The sequence below is a fragment of the Falco naumanni genome, chromosome 5 (assembly GCF_017639655.2).
Source record: "Falco naumanni isolate bFalNau1 chromosome 5, bFalNau1.pat, whole genome shotgun sequence".
Lineage (NCBI taxonomy): Eukaryota > Metazoa > Chordata > Aves > Falconiformes > Falconidae > Falco > Falco naumanni.
Window position 1 is genome coordinate 37,532,794 of NC_054058.1, and position 16,841 is coordinate 37,549,634.

The 16,841-nt window shown below is 38.8% G+C and overlaps 1 protein-coding gene across 9 annotated transcripts in view; it reads right to left on the reverse strand.

Annotated features, from left to right (window-relative positions):
• LOC121089193 (activating transcription factor 7 interacting protein) overlaps window positions 1-16,841 on the reverse strand; it is a 113,757-nt gene that overhangs the window by 32,717 nt on the left and 64,199 nt on the right. For all 9 annotated transcript variants that reach the window (XM_040596215.1, XM_040596214.1, XM_040596208.1 and 6 more), the window contains exons 3-9: window positions 10,606-10,695; window positions 6,631-6,776; window positions 5,323-5,460; window positions 3,377-3,442; window positions 2,573-2,646; window positions 1,965-2,053; window positions 68-703 (exon numbers count right to left, since the gene is read on the reverse strand). In XM_040596215.1, the coding sequence (XP_040452149.1) occupies window positions 68-703; window positions 1,965-2,053; window positions 2,573-2,646; window positions 3,377-3,442; window positions 5,323-5,460; window positions 6,631-6,776; window positions 10,606-10,695 (1,239 nt within the window). The remainder of the gene's footprint in view (window positions 1-67; window positions 704-1,964; window positions 2,054-2,572; window positions 2,647-3,376; window positions 3,443-5,322; window positions 5,461-6,630; window positions 6,777-10,605; window positions 10,696-16,841) is intronic.

The following is a 16,841-nucleotide window of genomic DNA, read 5'->3' on the forward strand; positions in this document are numbered from 1 at the left end:
CAGGAGTGTAATTTTCCCTTTGACAACTATTTTCCTTTCCCAGTGTCAACATTCAAGCATAACTTACCAACTCTGGGCGCCGTAATGGTGGGAGGTTCAGTAGGAGCTGTACTATTAAATGCAGAGAGAGGAATCTTCATCTGTAGGGGGGCTCGACTGCTGGTAGCACTATAAAGTCCTGAAGTACCCACTGTGGGCAAAGAAGTCCTTGTGGCCTGGGCAACAGGATGTGCAGTAGTAACAGCCTGTACTGCCAACGTTGTGCTTACTGGCCCAGCACTGCCTGGAGAGTTCCTCTGAATACCAGGACTGGGCACAGATGGGCTGTTATTTGGTTTAGTTGGGTTAGCTGGTGCCAAAGACATTGTAGTTTTGGTAAGGCTGCCAACTGTGGATGAGCTTTGTACGGATATAAATTCAACGCTGCCTGACTGTTGGTTAGTGACCAAAGTCCCTGTGTGGCCTTGCAGGAGCTGAGGCTGGGATGACACTGCAACAGGTACATGCAAGATTACGGGCAAAGACTGCAACGAGACAGACACTGACTGAGTGCTGCCACTGGGCACTTGGTTAGTGCCTACAACTGTAGCAGTGTTAGCTGTGGGAAGAACTGTTGTCAAAGAACTCGTGGAAGTCACTGGAGTCTGAGGCTTAGGATGTCCACTGGCAACTGCTGGAGGAGCAGCAAGAGTAGAAGCTGGCACTACACAAAAAAAAAAAAAAAAAAAGAAAAAGTATTTGAACCGAGTGGGAAGTTTCACTCCAACACTCCAAATGGAAATGATTTATGATGAAGGTGGTAAGTCACCAGAACATGTTGTCCAGAGAAGTCTGAATGCCCTATCATTGTAAGTATTCAAAGTCAGGCTGGATGGGGCTTTGAGCAACCTGATCTAGTGAAAGATGTCCTGGCCCATGGCGGGGGGGGTGGACTAGGTGATCTTTAAAGGTCCCTTCCAACTCAAACCATTCTATGATTCTGTGAAACACATGGTATAATGATTAACTTTTTTTGAAAAGAAAGGCTATAGATACTCTTTTTCTGGTGAGTACTCTGAAATTCAAAAGCCTAGTTAAAGACACAGTCAATAACGTATTTCTGTTTGAACAAACTATATATATATATATGCCCCAAAAATACGATATACAAAGAACTGTGACACAAACAGGTTTGAAGAAGACTCCAAGATTTAACTGTTGAAAACACACGAAATATAGCATTTTAAACACTAGTTACAGAAATGATCAAACAACTGGTCCTTTGACACAAGAAAAGCCAAGTCAGTTTTGACTAACTTGCTTTGTATAGGTAGAAACCTATAGCCAGAAGGTTCTACTGAAACCAAGGATTAATGTTTTAGAGAAGATACTCGCTTTTATGTGACAAAGTTCCTGGATTACATCAAAAGATCAGAAGCATAATACACTACAGAAAGTCAGGATATGCCTACTATTAGATGATTCAGTCGAAGAGATTCAGCATTCAGTGTTAGGTAAACTATTTTTAAAAGCAAGGATGGTATGACCACAATTAATGTCATTAATAGTGGGTTTGATTCTACATTCCTTATAAAATTCTAGTCTAGAAATACCAATTTCCAACTAGATTCCATTAAAGAAATGAGGCTTATGACTTCATTTAGTTCCCCTCCCAACTTCTGTAGCCATTAGGCAGAGGGGAAGATATCAGCATCCTACTATGATCAAGTACAAAAAATGGCCCATGAGCCATGTGTTTCATCTGTCAGAAACTAAAAGATGCAAGTTTTGCTGCCATACCCAGCAAGCAGTAAGCACACCTCACAAGTATAAACTGGTAATGTGGTAGGGAGATAAAACCAATGTTTTTTGATGTCAGAAAAGAAAAAAAAATCATCAAGCCCAGTTTTGCTCCACTAGTTACTTATTTAATGGGAACCAATAAAACTTTTAAGTGTGTTTACAGCTCATAGGCAGTTTCTTACCAGCGTTCACAGGGGCTTGAGAAGTTCCCGGTGTGCTCTCTCCTATATTCCTCTTTGACTCTAGCATCTGTCTCACTGTGCCAGCATGTCTAGGGAACAAACGATACAGTTAGCATTTCTCAATGAGCCACAGCAAGCATAACTATTAACAGTACAATGATGAACTCCCCCCTTATTTTACAGCTATTCTTTTAACCGAGCTTTTCTAAACCCACTTATTTTCTGCCCCCCATGCAAGTTAACTTTGGATATTCCCCTACAAAAAAAAAATTATGCAGAATTATTTGTAAATTTTTAAGCGCTTGCACCAAGTTTGCCTTCACCATGACAATTTTCCCTTCCTTGCAATTAAACTTCCATTTTTATCTATTATTTTTTAACTACTGAAACACCGCTCATCTCACTTTACCTAAGAATAGATTCAATATTGCCTATTTATGACTTCTGTGAAAGAAACCAGAATTCTACAATTGAAAAGCAATGAAGGAAAAGCATTTTAATTAAAAATATAAAATATAGGGTATTATATTAAATATAGGGATACATCAGGTATCTCAAGTGTCCTACTGCAGATTTTTAACATGGTCACAGCGATGTGGTTTGCTTACCGATATGTCACATTATTTGTGTTTGCAGTGTCAGTTGCTGCTTTCCCTGGAGACAGAGGTGCATTTGGTGAATTCTAAAAAAAAAAAAACAAAAAACCCAAACAAACAAAAAACCAAAACACAACCACAAACACCAAGGGGAGAGAAGCCACAACAAAACAACCGTAAGTCAACTTGCAAACTTATGCTTTCATTGTATTTCATATTCATCCATTTGTGTGTGAGATACAGATTTTCTGGAGCCACTACTGCAGGAGAACTTGACATGTTTTACAACTCCTCAAAACCTCCTTGGTCCTATGTGCCTCCCACTCCTACATCCTCCCTTTTTATAAGTCACTTGCCTTCAGGTTTGTATAGCATGAGCGTAAAAATTTCTTCTTGAACATTAATGGACTTATAGCTTCCACTTCTTCACATTAATTAATCCAAAATATTCTAGACATAGAGAAATACTATTGTTTGTATCCATTCCTCTCCCCTCCTCCCCCTCCAAAATGCAATTAACTGGGACTCACTCTTACTTACTCTGCACTCTTCATATTGCACTAAGTTAGATTTATTTACATACCATTTATGGTGCTTTCACATCAATGATACCTAAAAAACCTTCTGTACAATTCAAAATTACATAACAGATGTTAAGACTATTCTTTCATATCACCGCCTTTAATCAAACAAGACAAATTTTTGTGAATGCCACTGAACAACCAGGTCATTTATTTCTGCATGTAAAATTTCTTCGTTTTTCACACAAGGTTTAGGCTAACTCAGAAAAACAAACATAACAAATCTAGTTCTTACTTCCTGTCTTTTCTTCAAGTCCTCCCTGGCTGCTCCAAACCGCTTTGTCAATCTAGCAATTTTAGCCTAAATGGGAAGAAGATGAAAAACTCATAAATATCCTCCCCAAGAACCATCAAAAAGATTATACAAAGTAAGAGACACATAATTAAGAAATCAAGTCAAAGGCTATTTTCATATCAGGGGAAGTAACTCTTCTCTGAAATACAGTACAACTATATTACTTCAGAGCAACAGAAAAATACACATGTATCACAAACAAGGTATCTTACAGACAACTTTAATTATTTTCCTTCCTATTCACAACTGCACAAACAATCCATCTTTCAGAAGTTCACGCAATATTCTGCAAGAATTAAGGCAACTGTGAGCACCTGTTTTAATGCCTTTTGTATCAACCATATTGAAAAATGCAACCCTTTTTGCTTTTTATGTTATTTTGTCTTCCCCCATTTATCCTATTTTTGCCTCTCAGAGATACACTACATATCACACACATCTTACTGTCAGGTATTTGATGTTTAGCTGTCAGGTTCATTATCTTCTTAAGCACCGTTTCTACCTCTTGTCTTTTACCTCTTGTGCTTCCCTCGATACACTATTTGGTGACCGTTCTTTCAGTAATTACCTCAGCATTACAAGATCCTAATGTACCTTGTCTAGGTTGCAGTTCTGATGGCTTACTTACTCTGGAGGCAGTAGCTGTGCCACTTGTTCTAAGCAGGTGTTTTTTTTTTTTTCTCCTCCATGGAAAGAAGTTAAATTATTTTTAAGAATTCCTAAAAACACTAGGTGAGAACTAGCAGAATGGAATTTAAAAAAAAAAAAAAATTGGCAAGTTTCATATACCATGATTTCAGAACTTTTTATCTAAAAGGAGCTGGTCCATTTAGAAATCTCACCTCTTTCACATTTTTACAAAGCAACATGACAGGCTACAATTGTAGTCTGCCTTAAATTACATTTTAATTTCTGTTACCTTTTACAACCTAGAGCTGTTTTGGAGCACCTTGCAAATAAAACCATGTAAGCTTAGACTGCCACTATATTAACATCAACACAATCACAGCCTTCTATGATGTTAATCTGACACTAGATGTTAGACGGCTAAAGACACTGACAAACAAGTATACTGAAAGTCTTAAGCTGTTAACAAAAGTAACATAAAATGTCTGGGGTAGCAAGGGGAAAGAGCTATGCAGTACAAACTGGTCTGGCAAACTCCACTTTATGTTGTAAGTAAAATGGCCTTGTTTGAATTAGTTATGACATAAGCTCTTAATTGTCCTTGCCACCTCAAAAATTATTTTTGTGATGTTCCACATGTCACCACTACATACGTTCATTGCTACAAAGAAAGCAAGAAAGTGTACTGTGTTCAACACTAGCTATTTATTTCCTTGCTAGAACAAAATCAGTTTCTGGAGGTAAGTATAAGTATCACGTGATGTTTCCTTGTTTGAACATTCTATAAAATCCAGTGCTATTGTCCTCTCCTTTCTGCACTTTTTTGTTTTTAAGCAAATTTCTAGCTTCATAGAGGCAGTAGATATTTTCTAGCATCTAAAATATTTTCTAGTACCTAAAATCTAATATAAAAATACATTTTTGAAGAAGTATCTTTGAAGAATTTCTAAATTTGGAGAATGTCTAAATGGAATGGAAGAGTGGAAAGGCAGTTCCCTAACAGCTAAAAATTCAGTTTGCCAGAAGGAAGATTTGCTTTCAAGTTTTTTGATGATTCATTGGTTGTTTGCTTCTTTCTGAGTAGGGAAGAGAATTTTACAACTCAAAAGCAACATTAGTATTTGCTGCTCTCCCTCTCTTTCCTTTGTGGAGTTAAAACAGCTTCCCTACCGACAACTACAAGAGACTTACTACTAGATGTTAAGGAGCTTATTTTTTTAAATTGACTCCAGCATGCAGTTCAACACACAAACACTCACTTGTAGTTCAGTAAGCACAGTTTTATGCCTCTTGTTACATTCTACTTTCTCTATTCGGGTTTTCAAGTCTGCCACAGTCTTGTCAAATACAGCACACTGTAAAGCAGTAAGTTTTTCTTCTAACAGTCTCTGGATAACCTGCAAAATCATTATAAAACAAAAAAAGAAAAAAACCAATGCAATCCCAGAATTTGAGAGATCATCTATGAAAACATTCTCAACTCTTCAACAAGTATCCTGCTACAAACAGAACAATGACAATGGTTGTGCCCTGTCAATCAAATGAATCTATAGTCACCAATAAGCATGTGGTTGCAGTTAAGGAAAGTTTCTACATCTGATTTTGGCAAATATAAATAGTCCCTCTTTGCCATTAATTCAAGAAATTAATTTCATTGCAGTATGGTAAGTGTACAAAACTTTATTACATGTAAGAACCTTAACAACAGAAGAGATTTTCATGAAGTGCTGTGCTCATACAAATTATTTTTTCCTCTTACTTTTCTGTTCTCGAGAGGGACACTGGTATTCAAAGAACAGAAACTAAAGACATTCATCAAAATTTTATTTCTGAGATACATTTTCCTGTGGCAGAAATGCAGTACTGCTTTTGTTGCAGAAGCTAAAAATGGAAAGAGACCGACTGCCACAAAATTTACTTGATAACTTATTTAAATTTCTTCTCCCACCCTCTACTGATTGCAGTGAAAATTTTTCCTTAGGCAACAAAAATAAACAAAAACCAAATATGGTTCATTTTTCTGCATCCTACATAAATGAAATTACAACACACACTAGCTAACTACCTAATGGAAGAATGGAACAATTTTTTTTTCAAGACCGTAAGTTTCTTTACATGCCAATAGTGCAATCAGGCAATTTTAACAGCTCTATAAAAAAATCTGCAAAATGTATGTCAATTGTACTTGTTTGGAGACAGATTTTCTGCCTAGGGACATAAAGTGCCACATATAAATGTCTACCATGCTGAAACACCTCCTTTGCTAAGATTCTCAATCTATAGTCACATAAGACTGAAGAGTTTAAATATTTAACGCATTTCAAACATAACATATTTCAAATGTAATATTTGGTCTATTCTTGAAAGTAGGGCTATACAGGACTTTATATGAATTAAGCCACATTTGTTATTTGATTTATGTTCAATTTTCAACCACAAAAAAGAGAAAGTGTTTGGTGGGGGTGCAAGGGGCAGGGAGAGTGTGGGGGAAGGATAGCTAAATTCACACATAGTAAGACAAATTACAGGTGTGTGCTCGCCAACTTTGCTCTGCACATCCATTCTACCTTTTGTAATTTTTGGTCAACATCCTTTCTGGCTGTAATTTTTACTTGGAGCTCTGCTTCGTAATCTTCTCCCATGTACCGACGACGTTTAGAATGAACACTGTCCATATCCTCAGATTTGGAACGCTTTCTCCTTGACACTTCACCTGGAACGATTGGATACAACTGCTTGTGAGGAACTCTTGAAAAAAGACAGGTATCTGAGGAATGCTGTGATTATTATGAAGTTTCTTTTGTCCCCAGTTTAAGTTTTTCCATATGAAACAAGTAAGAAAGCCTTTGGGAAAACATGATGTTTGATGACATCAAAGCAGAACAACAGGTCCTTGCTGCTTCATTAGTTAGTTTGCTTTATGATTCAGCAAATCATCACCCCAAATGCAGAATAGCTCCAGTACCACCATTCCCTTCCCCAGAACTTGCCTCCTGTTCTTCCTGCACCTACCAGCACCATCCTATAATGAAATATGGCTTCTGAGAAGAAAAACAAAACCCTCCTCTGAAAAAGAAATCCTCTTTTCAGGATTACAGCCAAGTAAGACTACATCTCATTTTGGCTGTGTCAGCAACGTACTTTCTCTATCTGCCGTAAAGTTTTAACCTATACATCCAATCCCTGACTGAAAAAACATTCAAACCTTTTTTTTACTTCTTGGATAAGAAAGAAAGTAGAAATCTAACAAAAGAACCAGCTCAAAACAGAACTATATTATAAAAGTCATTTTCAACACAACGATGAAGCACAAAAGAGACCTCATTCACTCCTCTAGCTCCTGGCAGTGTGTCCTCTAGAGGTCCACATACGAAACAAGAAGGAGAGGTACATTATCAGGAAGGGAGCTACACAGCATACTGTGGAACCTGACCACCACCAAAACAAAGACCACAGCCCCCAGCCCCAAACTTGAGGATGATACAGAAAGACAGAATTAGTAGTACATCAATGAAGATTCACTGGAGACTGAAACAGCATAACAAATAGTTATCTTCCACTGCCATTTTTTCTTTACTTGTATTACATACACTGCAAGACTTATTTCTAACTTCACTAATTTCTTATAATCTGATTACTTTGATGGTTAGATTTCTGATGGCTTCAGTCTGATCTGGTTTTCTGATGTTTTCAGACTTTGTTGTTTTTAAGAGTTGCACTAAAACGCACTAATGTTCTAAATGTTAAAGGTAGTATTTTAAAATCTGCATGACAACCTATGTTATTTTTAAAAGTCTGTGAAAGCATACATGGTTAAATGTTAGTTAAGTTTTACAGGGCCATAGGGCTCTTCATAAACATTTGCAGAATGCTAAATATTTACAAATCATATTTATTAAGAAAAAAGTATAAATGTTTAAGGTATGAGTTTTTCATTTTTTTACCCAGAATTCAAGTAGACAGTGTGAAAATGAAGGGGGGTGGGTAGGAAAAAAAGCTACATCTCCAGCTTTCTTCCATCCATCAGAAAAACTTGCAGGAATAAAAGGAAAAATCTGAGTAGTTAGAACACTAGTCCCAGACTACTGAAGACAAGTTTATTAGGATCTTCCATACAATTCTTTCCTAGTTCCAATCAGTCTGTTTAGAAAATGCCTAACCACTGAATAATACAAATAGTTTGTTACATGCAAGAGCTATTTACATATTTTACAGAACATGTTTAATGTTCAAGTTAATTTGTTCTTAAGCAGATGCTAACATCTAATTTTACTGCAGTTAGATTTTCTTTGAAGAGCTTCAGGCTGCTTACTACTAGTGGAAAGGATACCTAAACAAGGCTGTGACTTTCACAAAACTCCAGCAGCTTCTGATGAGCTGCATCAGCTGTTCTTAATCAAAGAGTGCTCTGTGCTTCAGTTCCAGCTGGTTCCTTATGGATGCTCAAACACCCTTTCAGTAGGTACGATGAGAGGCCTGTATTACTGCTGGGGCTAGAGTGCAGCTCTCAAAGAGCAACTAACAAACATAGGCCTTTGCACAGTAGGGTGCACAGAAGGGGAACGGTCCCTGCATTCAGTAATAGTGGTGACATGGCACATGGCGTGGTCTCCCAGCAGCCAGTGGAACAGAACAACTCTACTGGTAATGTCAGAGACTCCACCCACACTGAGCTATTTTGGGGGAAGATATGGTTTTGCAAGTCTTGCGCTGCAGGGATTATCTAGGGCTGCCCATTCTGGCTGACAGATGAGCTTCTTGGCTACAGAAGATGCAACCTAGTGAAAGAGCTGTGTTGCCAAGTTAGAAGAGCTATGGAAGGAGGTCAGGGGATGGCACAGCATCAGAAATGATGACAGACAGACTGACTGGATATACCCCAAGATCCTGAGGCCTCAAGAACTGCAAGCCCCAGCTGTACCAAAGGAGGTACAGTCAGAGCCTGAGCTTATCCAGATGGGAAGTGGAGACTCCCGTGATGACAAGGGCTGGAAGCACCAGGACAGCAGCTCCCACTCTGCCTGCAGATGTACAGGACAATGACAGATTTAGTTCAGTGTCCTCACAGCAGATATGGGGCTGAGAGCTGTGCCCAGTGAAATATCTGAACTGGCCATGCATGAGCCATCCAGTAGCACCGTTTATCAGTAGCAAGTGGCTCCCTGCCTGTAGGGGGTGGAGGCCCCCATCTGCTAGGGACAGGTGACCTACAAGAAAAATAAAAGGCACTACATGGGTGGGAGCAGGGTTAGAAAAGCCAAAGCTCACCTTAAGCTGAATCTGGTGAGGGACATGAAGGGCTTCTACTAGTATACCATCAGCAAAAGGAAAACTAGGGAAAATACATCCCCCCTGCTGAATGAAGCAGGGGAGCAAGTGACAAAAGGACACAGAAAAAGCCCAGGCACTCAATGCTTTTTTGCATCAGACTTTAATGAGAAGACTTGCCTTCAGCAATGCCAGCTCCCTGAGACTTGTGAGACAGTCTGGAACAAAGGGAGACTTGCTCTCAGTGAAGAAGCAGAGTTAACATTTAAACAAATTGGACATACACAAGTCCATCCAAGCCAGAGCGATGCACTCACAAGTGCCAAGGGAGCTGGCTGAGGTGGCTGCAAGGCCACTCTCAATCCCTGAAAGGTTGTGGCAATAGCAGAAGGATCCTGAGGACTGGAGTGACATTTGCTTTCTTCTAATCTTCAAGAAGGGCAAGAAAGACCTGAGGAATTGCGTGATGGTCAGCCTCAACTCAATCCCTGGGAACATGATGAAGCAAGTAATTCCAGAAATTGTCTTTAAACATATTAAGAGGAAGGCACTGGGGAAGAGTCAGAATGGATTTATAAAGGGGAAATCATGCTTCATCAGCCTGACAGCCTTTTATGATGAGATGACTGGCTTGGTGGATGAGGGGAGAGCCGTGGATGCTTTACTTTTAGTAATGCTTTTGACACCAAAACATCCTCAGAGATGAACTCATGTATGGGCTGGATAAATGGACTAGCTCAACTGCTGGGCTCCAAGAGCTGTGATTAGCGGCACAAAGTCCATTTGGAGCTTGTCACTAGTAACATACACCAGCAGATTATACTGGTACCAACACTAAAATCTTCATATGAGGAAATGACAGCTGGCACTGTTCAGTTGGAGAAGACTGCTAGGGGAGATTTTATAATGTGAGTATATTACCTGAAGGATGAAGAGTAAAAAAAGACAGAACAAGACTCTTAGTGAGTACCAGTGAAAAGACGAAAGAATTGGACGTAAATTGAAATACAGGAAATTCCATTCAAACATATCAAAACTTTTAACTGCGAACGTGGTCAAACACTGGAAGTGGAACACTGGAAGGCTGTGGAATTTCCATCTGTGGAGATACTTAAAACTTGTCTGGGCACTGTTCTGAGCAAACTGCTCTAGTTGACCTGGTTTAGAGCAGAGGATTTGGACTAGATAATCTCCAAAGGTCCCTTCCAACCTCAATTATTCTGTGTTTTTAACATATGGCACCAGTGAAGCATATTAGTTTTAACATTACGTACTTCTCTCTGTGTGTTTCTCCCCTTCTCCATGGGCCTCTTCTCCTTCTTTATACTCCTCGCAATCCTTTCTTCTCTCCTCCTCCACCTCTTCTACAAATAGAAGAAAAAAAGTCCACGTGTTACTTGGACCTACAAAAGTCTCATAAGCATCCTACTTTGACTAGCAAACTTTTAGAATACTTACGAAAAACCATGTTGGGGAAGGTGGGAGAAGTAAGTATGACAGATTGAATGCAGAGATGAAAAAATGAGAAGATAGCTTCAGAGCAAAAGTTTGAACTACCATACAACACAGTAAGATTCACTTGTGGATTTGTTTAGCTTTAAAATCAACAGAATACCTTAAAGTTACCTCTGAAATGAAATAATTTTTTATTTATGTATTTATGTACTTAGTTCTCAATAAATTTAGTTTTTTCACCTAGAGAAAAAGCATAAAAATGTCAGTAACAAAATACTAATATTTTTGTGTATTTACAACTGGCAAATTCACCCATAACCTTTATGACAGAAAAGGCCTGGATTCTTATTTTCTTAACAAATATGACTTTTCATTTAAAGTATCACAATTTCAGATTAGTCATTTAAAAACATACAGTTAAGGAAATTCTTAAATAAAGAAAAGTCTGAAATAACACCCTCAAATGCACACAGGTTAAAATGAAAAAATGCAACACTTCCTGAAAACTTTTATTATACATTCCATGAACTTCCATTACGTGTTTCATACAGGCTGTATTTGTCACCTCCTGTGCTCGCTAGATAAAACTTATTTTATTACATTAAAATCTCTTCAAAACACAACAGAATAAGTCAGAAGTCATGCACGTCTTGATCTGTACACTTCTCCAATTTCCTATTTTCATTTGGCTATTACAGCAGTTTACTAGCATTGTTAGAGACTCTAAGTTCTAGCCATGAAAATGTTTGATGCTCTCTTAACACTAAATTTTACTTCTATGATGAAGCACATTTGAGTAATTTAAGTCACCTAATCAGAAAAAATGAGTCAGAAAACCAAACCCCAAAATGACAAGATTTTAAATTTTGTTAATTTATGCAAGAAATAATATTAATATGCAATAAATAATATTAATAAAATTCTTCATACCCAATCTTATTTACTTTTACGGTAATAAAAGGGCATACTGCCTATACCACCTGATTTTTAAGACTTATAGATGAGCTTCATGTATTTAACTGTTATCAATTAAAAGGACTCATTTACTTAGGAATCTAAAGGAGAGTTGTTAAATTTAAGAGTACTTTTTCCACAATTTACAAATTTAAAATATTCAACTGAAGGATACTAATATTCTGTGGAAAGATACACATACCTAGAAGATCTTTAAAATACCACGTTACAAGCTTCAAAGCTGAGCTTTTTGAGTTCTATGTAGAGAACTAAGCAATTTCAGGGACAAGGAAGTTCCTCCCTTACAAACTTCCAGTACTCTGTGAACAAATTTAGCTTGTTTAACTAAAAACGATGGCCAGCTAAACCTCTCTAGTTAAGAAGGTTTGAACCATAATACAGAGATAATTTTACAATTGGTTATCAGTTTATTTTTCACTGATTAGGTGCGATCTTGTTATCCTGCTACTAGACAGGCAGAAGCAATGAATGCAATTACTTGGGAAAAAAAAATTAAGTTATCACCATATTTATCAGAGTTGTCTTAAGTCATGTTGATGGCTGTGGATCTCAATGCATAGGTGTTTGTTGATGTTTGTTTTTTCTTTAACTAGGTGTTTTCCTGTCACTGAACAATCGACAATAGCTTTTAATAATTTCTACAGCTGCAAACATTTAGATCTGCTTAGTGACTGACTGGATATGCATTTGGATGTTAGTTCTGCCAAAATATACATATAAATGGAAATAAAAATAGTGAGTAAGCCTAAGAACATCTGAACAGTATCTGCAAGTTACTTTGGACCACACAGACATACCTTCACAATTCCACAATCCTGTCACTGCAACATTCTCCTCATACATTGGCTAGAACTGATGTGCACAGACAGTAATCACAAGAAAGTACAAAACCACAGCCTTTGTGAGCAGTGAAGTTTTGATCAAACTTAACCGAAAAGTTATTATAAAACAGAAACACAGATATTTTTTTCCCCATCAAACATAATGGGATCTGCCTATTTTTGTTCAGGAAGAAATCATAGATTCACATATTTTCGAAGGAATCATGAGGACCTTGAAAAGCTAGAGGAATGGGAAGACAAATGCTTTATGTGATACTCAACAAGGACAGATAAAAAATTTCTACACCTGCGAAGCCAGAGCCCTTGCAATGACACAGGCTAGGGTCCGCATGGCTGGGGAGAAGCTCTACTTCGAGGACTTGCATAGACACCAAGGAAAACATGAGCCAACAGCGTGCCCTGGCAGCAAAGGAGAACCACAGCATCCTGAGCTACATTTACAGGAACAGAGCCAGTATATCGTAAGAAGTGGTTATTGTCCTTTACTTGGCACTCATTATGCCATCTCTCAATAAGGAGCAAAAGACTGCTACTGGGCTGGTGAACATGACCTGTAAGAGAGGCTGAGGGAGCTGGGCTTGTTCAGCATGCAGAAGATAAAGCTTAATGGGGACTTAAAAACAGCTTTCCAATACCTGTAAGGTGGCTTCTGAGAAGACTGAGCCAGACTGATCGTAAAGGTGCATAGCAAAGGATAAGAGACAGCACATGTAAGCAGAAACATTCCAACTGACAGAAGGAAAACCAATTCCAACATTGAAGAGTGTCATTGGAACAGGTTGCCCAGAGCAGTTGTCCAGTCTTCATCAATGAAAGTTTTCAAGACCTATCTGGATAAAGTTCTGAGCTATCTTGTCTAATTTCACAGCTGACCCTGTTTTGAGCAGGAGGCTAGACTACAGACCTCTTGAGGTCCCTCCCAACCTGAACCACTCTATTTGGTCACAACTCCTTCCTGCCTATCATAAAAAAAATAAATAATATATATATAGATATAAAACGTTATCAAGTGATTTGAGCACAAAGCACAGTATTCTCTTCTTCAGTTATGTCGTGGTTTAACCCTAGCTGGCAACCAAGCACCACGGAGCCGCCTGCTCACTCCCTCTCACCCAGAGGGATGGGGAGGAGAATTGGAAAGCAGTGTAAAACTCAAGGGTTGAGATAAGAACAATTTAATAGGTAAATCAAAAGCCGCATATGCAAGCAAATCAAAACAAGGAATTAATTCACTGCTGTCCATTGGCAGGCAGGTGTTCAGCCATCCCCAGGAAAGCAGGGCTCCATCACATGTAACGGGTTACTTGGGAAGACAAACACCATAAAGCCAAATGTGCCCACTTCCTTCTTCCCCAAGTTTATATACTCAGCATGATGTCATATGGTATGGAATATCCCTTTGGCTAGTTCAGGTCATCTGTCCTGGCTGTGTCCCCTCCCAGTTTCCCGTGCCCCTCCAGCCCTCTCACTGGCAGGGCCCAAGAAACTAAAAAATCCTTGATTTAGTATAAACATTACCCAGTAACAACTAAAAACTTCAGTGTCCTATCAACATTGTTCTCACACTGAATCCAAAACACAGCACTGTACTAGCTACTAAAAAAAATAAATTAACTCTGTTCTAGCCAAAACCAGGACAAATTATTTATTACCACATTTTAGTTGGAAAAAAAAAAAATCCCTAAAGATTTTCAAGATTGCAACTGATAAATCCAACATCCATCAATTGGTTCTCCAAAGCCTGTTGGGCAGAAGCGTTCCTCATTTCTCATTTGCAAAATCCAGTGGATCAAAAATGCTGCAGTTGTGTCTGTGTGCTACATTAAATAAACCTCTTTCCACCATTATTTAGCACCTATTTGCAGATATTTTAGACCTCTTTAATCTTCTATTGGGTAAACAAAACTTATGTTCTTTTAAGCTTTCCAGTATAAAGTTTGCTTCCCAAATGATGTAATATTTTTTTGCAGCAAGTGTCTGAAAGCCTTTCATTATCCCTTTATTCAAGGAAAAATCAGAAGTAGAAATATTATTGCAGACAAGTAGTTTAATCAGTGCCATTTAGGTATAGCTTATTTTCCTGTTTGTTAATTCAAGAATTTTGACGGCTAATTCTATCACAACACAGAAACAAAAGTTCATGTTTAATTGTTTATCTGCCATTCACATGCTCTGAAGTTCTCTTCAAACACTACTTTCTAGAAGACAAGTTGTACTCTCTTAAATATTAACTGCAATCTTTATTCTTAACAGGTTGTACTTGGGTGTACTGCTTGACTTCAGACTCCCATAACAAAGATCAGTAACAAGTTCTCTTTCAAACTATCCCTGGAGGACATGAAATGCCATTGCTGTAGAGAAGTCTAGAATCAAGGTGTCTAGAATGCAGTCCAGGTGCTAGCAACTCTGAGAAAGAAAGACTTCACATTTGCTTTGGCAGACATACTCATCTGGTCAAACTTGAGTGTACAGAGAGCGAACATAGCAACAGCTGCACTAGGTAAAACCAACAGTTCATCTAATCCAAGATACTATCTCCGACTCTTTCATGTCAACAGTAGATGATCAAGTAGGAAAGAATATAAGGTGAAAAGAACATAGTTACGCAGTCCCAGAGAATTTCCTCAGCTTTCTGAAAAATTGCTGGTGAATGACCTTCAAAGCCTCAGGGCTTCTGTAATTGATAGCCCTCAAAAAAATCCCTCTTCCAGAGATGAATACAGGTAAACTTTTAGCAGTCACAATGCTGCTAATAAGGAGCTCTAGTTCTCCACATGGAAAACTCTCTCTTCTTCCATGCCTTGATCCTGCCTCACAGTTTTTTTCCTTTCTTCCATCTGATACATGATGCTCTTGTAAAGGAAGACAGCAAATACCCATTCTCCATACCACTTACTGTCTACAGATCTTTGTCATCTCTCTCCTCCCTTTTTTCACACTGAAAGATCCTACTATAAAATACAGTCCCTCCTTGTCTAAAAGTTCTCTCTCTGATCAGAGTCAGAAAGTGAAGAAGCTGTAGGAGGCGATGAGCTGACCGTAGAATGGACGAAGAGGAGATAAACTATGATTCTGCACAGACAAAACCCCAAATCCCACAGTGAAAGGAAACAGGGACAACTAGAGTCTATATCCAAAATGGCTACAAATGGAGGAGGTAAGCAGCCTGTGACTTCCAGCAACAGAGCAAAGACTCCTCCTCTACCTGCAAATCTGCAGTTATTGAACAGGTATAGCACTGATAGAACACATTAAGAGGAAAATCTTCTATTAATGGAGACATCAAAGCCAGCTGAGTCTGAACCAACCACCTGCATGAAAGAGAGACCGGTGATTGTCACCAGGGTCTCCCTCCCACAGGAGGTACCCACCTAGTAACCTGGCCTGATGCCTCAAGACATTAGCTTCTTGCTGAGAGCCTGCATCTCCAGTGTTGCAAAGAGACTGCAAAGGCTCATCTGGTCCTCAGCCTATTACCCCTTGTGCTTATCCACATGGGCATCAACAATACTACCCAGAAGCAATTCTAAGCATACCATGAGTGACAATGGATCTCTGCAGAAACAGGTGAAGGGCATAAGGGCCCAAATCACCAATCCTCCCGATGAACTGGGACACACACAAAAAACTTCTAGTAAGAGTGCATACACCCAGAACATGAACACCTGGCTGAATGACAGATGTTGCAGGCAAGGTTTTCATACCTTCCACTGTGGTAATCTCTGATGATCAAGAATTACTGAGTAGGGACTGAATCCATCTGACAAAGCTGAACAAGAGTTCTGCAAGCAGACTTGCTAACCTAATGAGGAAGACCTAAAACTAGGTATGGTAGGGAATGGTTGTCATAACCTGAAATTGAGGTATGGGATACACTGAGGAAACACATGGGGAACAGCATGACAGGGAAGGTACTTGCTTGTCCTCTGTGAAAGCACTGTGACACAGGGCTCCATCTCAAATATATGTAAACAAATGAATGCAGCAAAAGAAACAAGAAGAATTACTAGTCCATACAACTGCAAAATTCTATCTTCATTTGGATTAGAGACACATGGTGGGACAGCCAAAATTACTTCAGTGTTGCACCAGATGAACACAGTCTCTTCAGGAAAGGCAGGGTGGAAAAGGTGAAGAGTGGTTGTGCTTTATGGAGAGGTGTACCCAGAGCTTTGCCATGGGACAGGTGATGAGCCAGTTGAACGCTTGTGGGCAAGGAAAGGTGGCAAAGCAACACA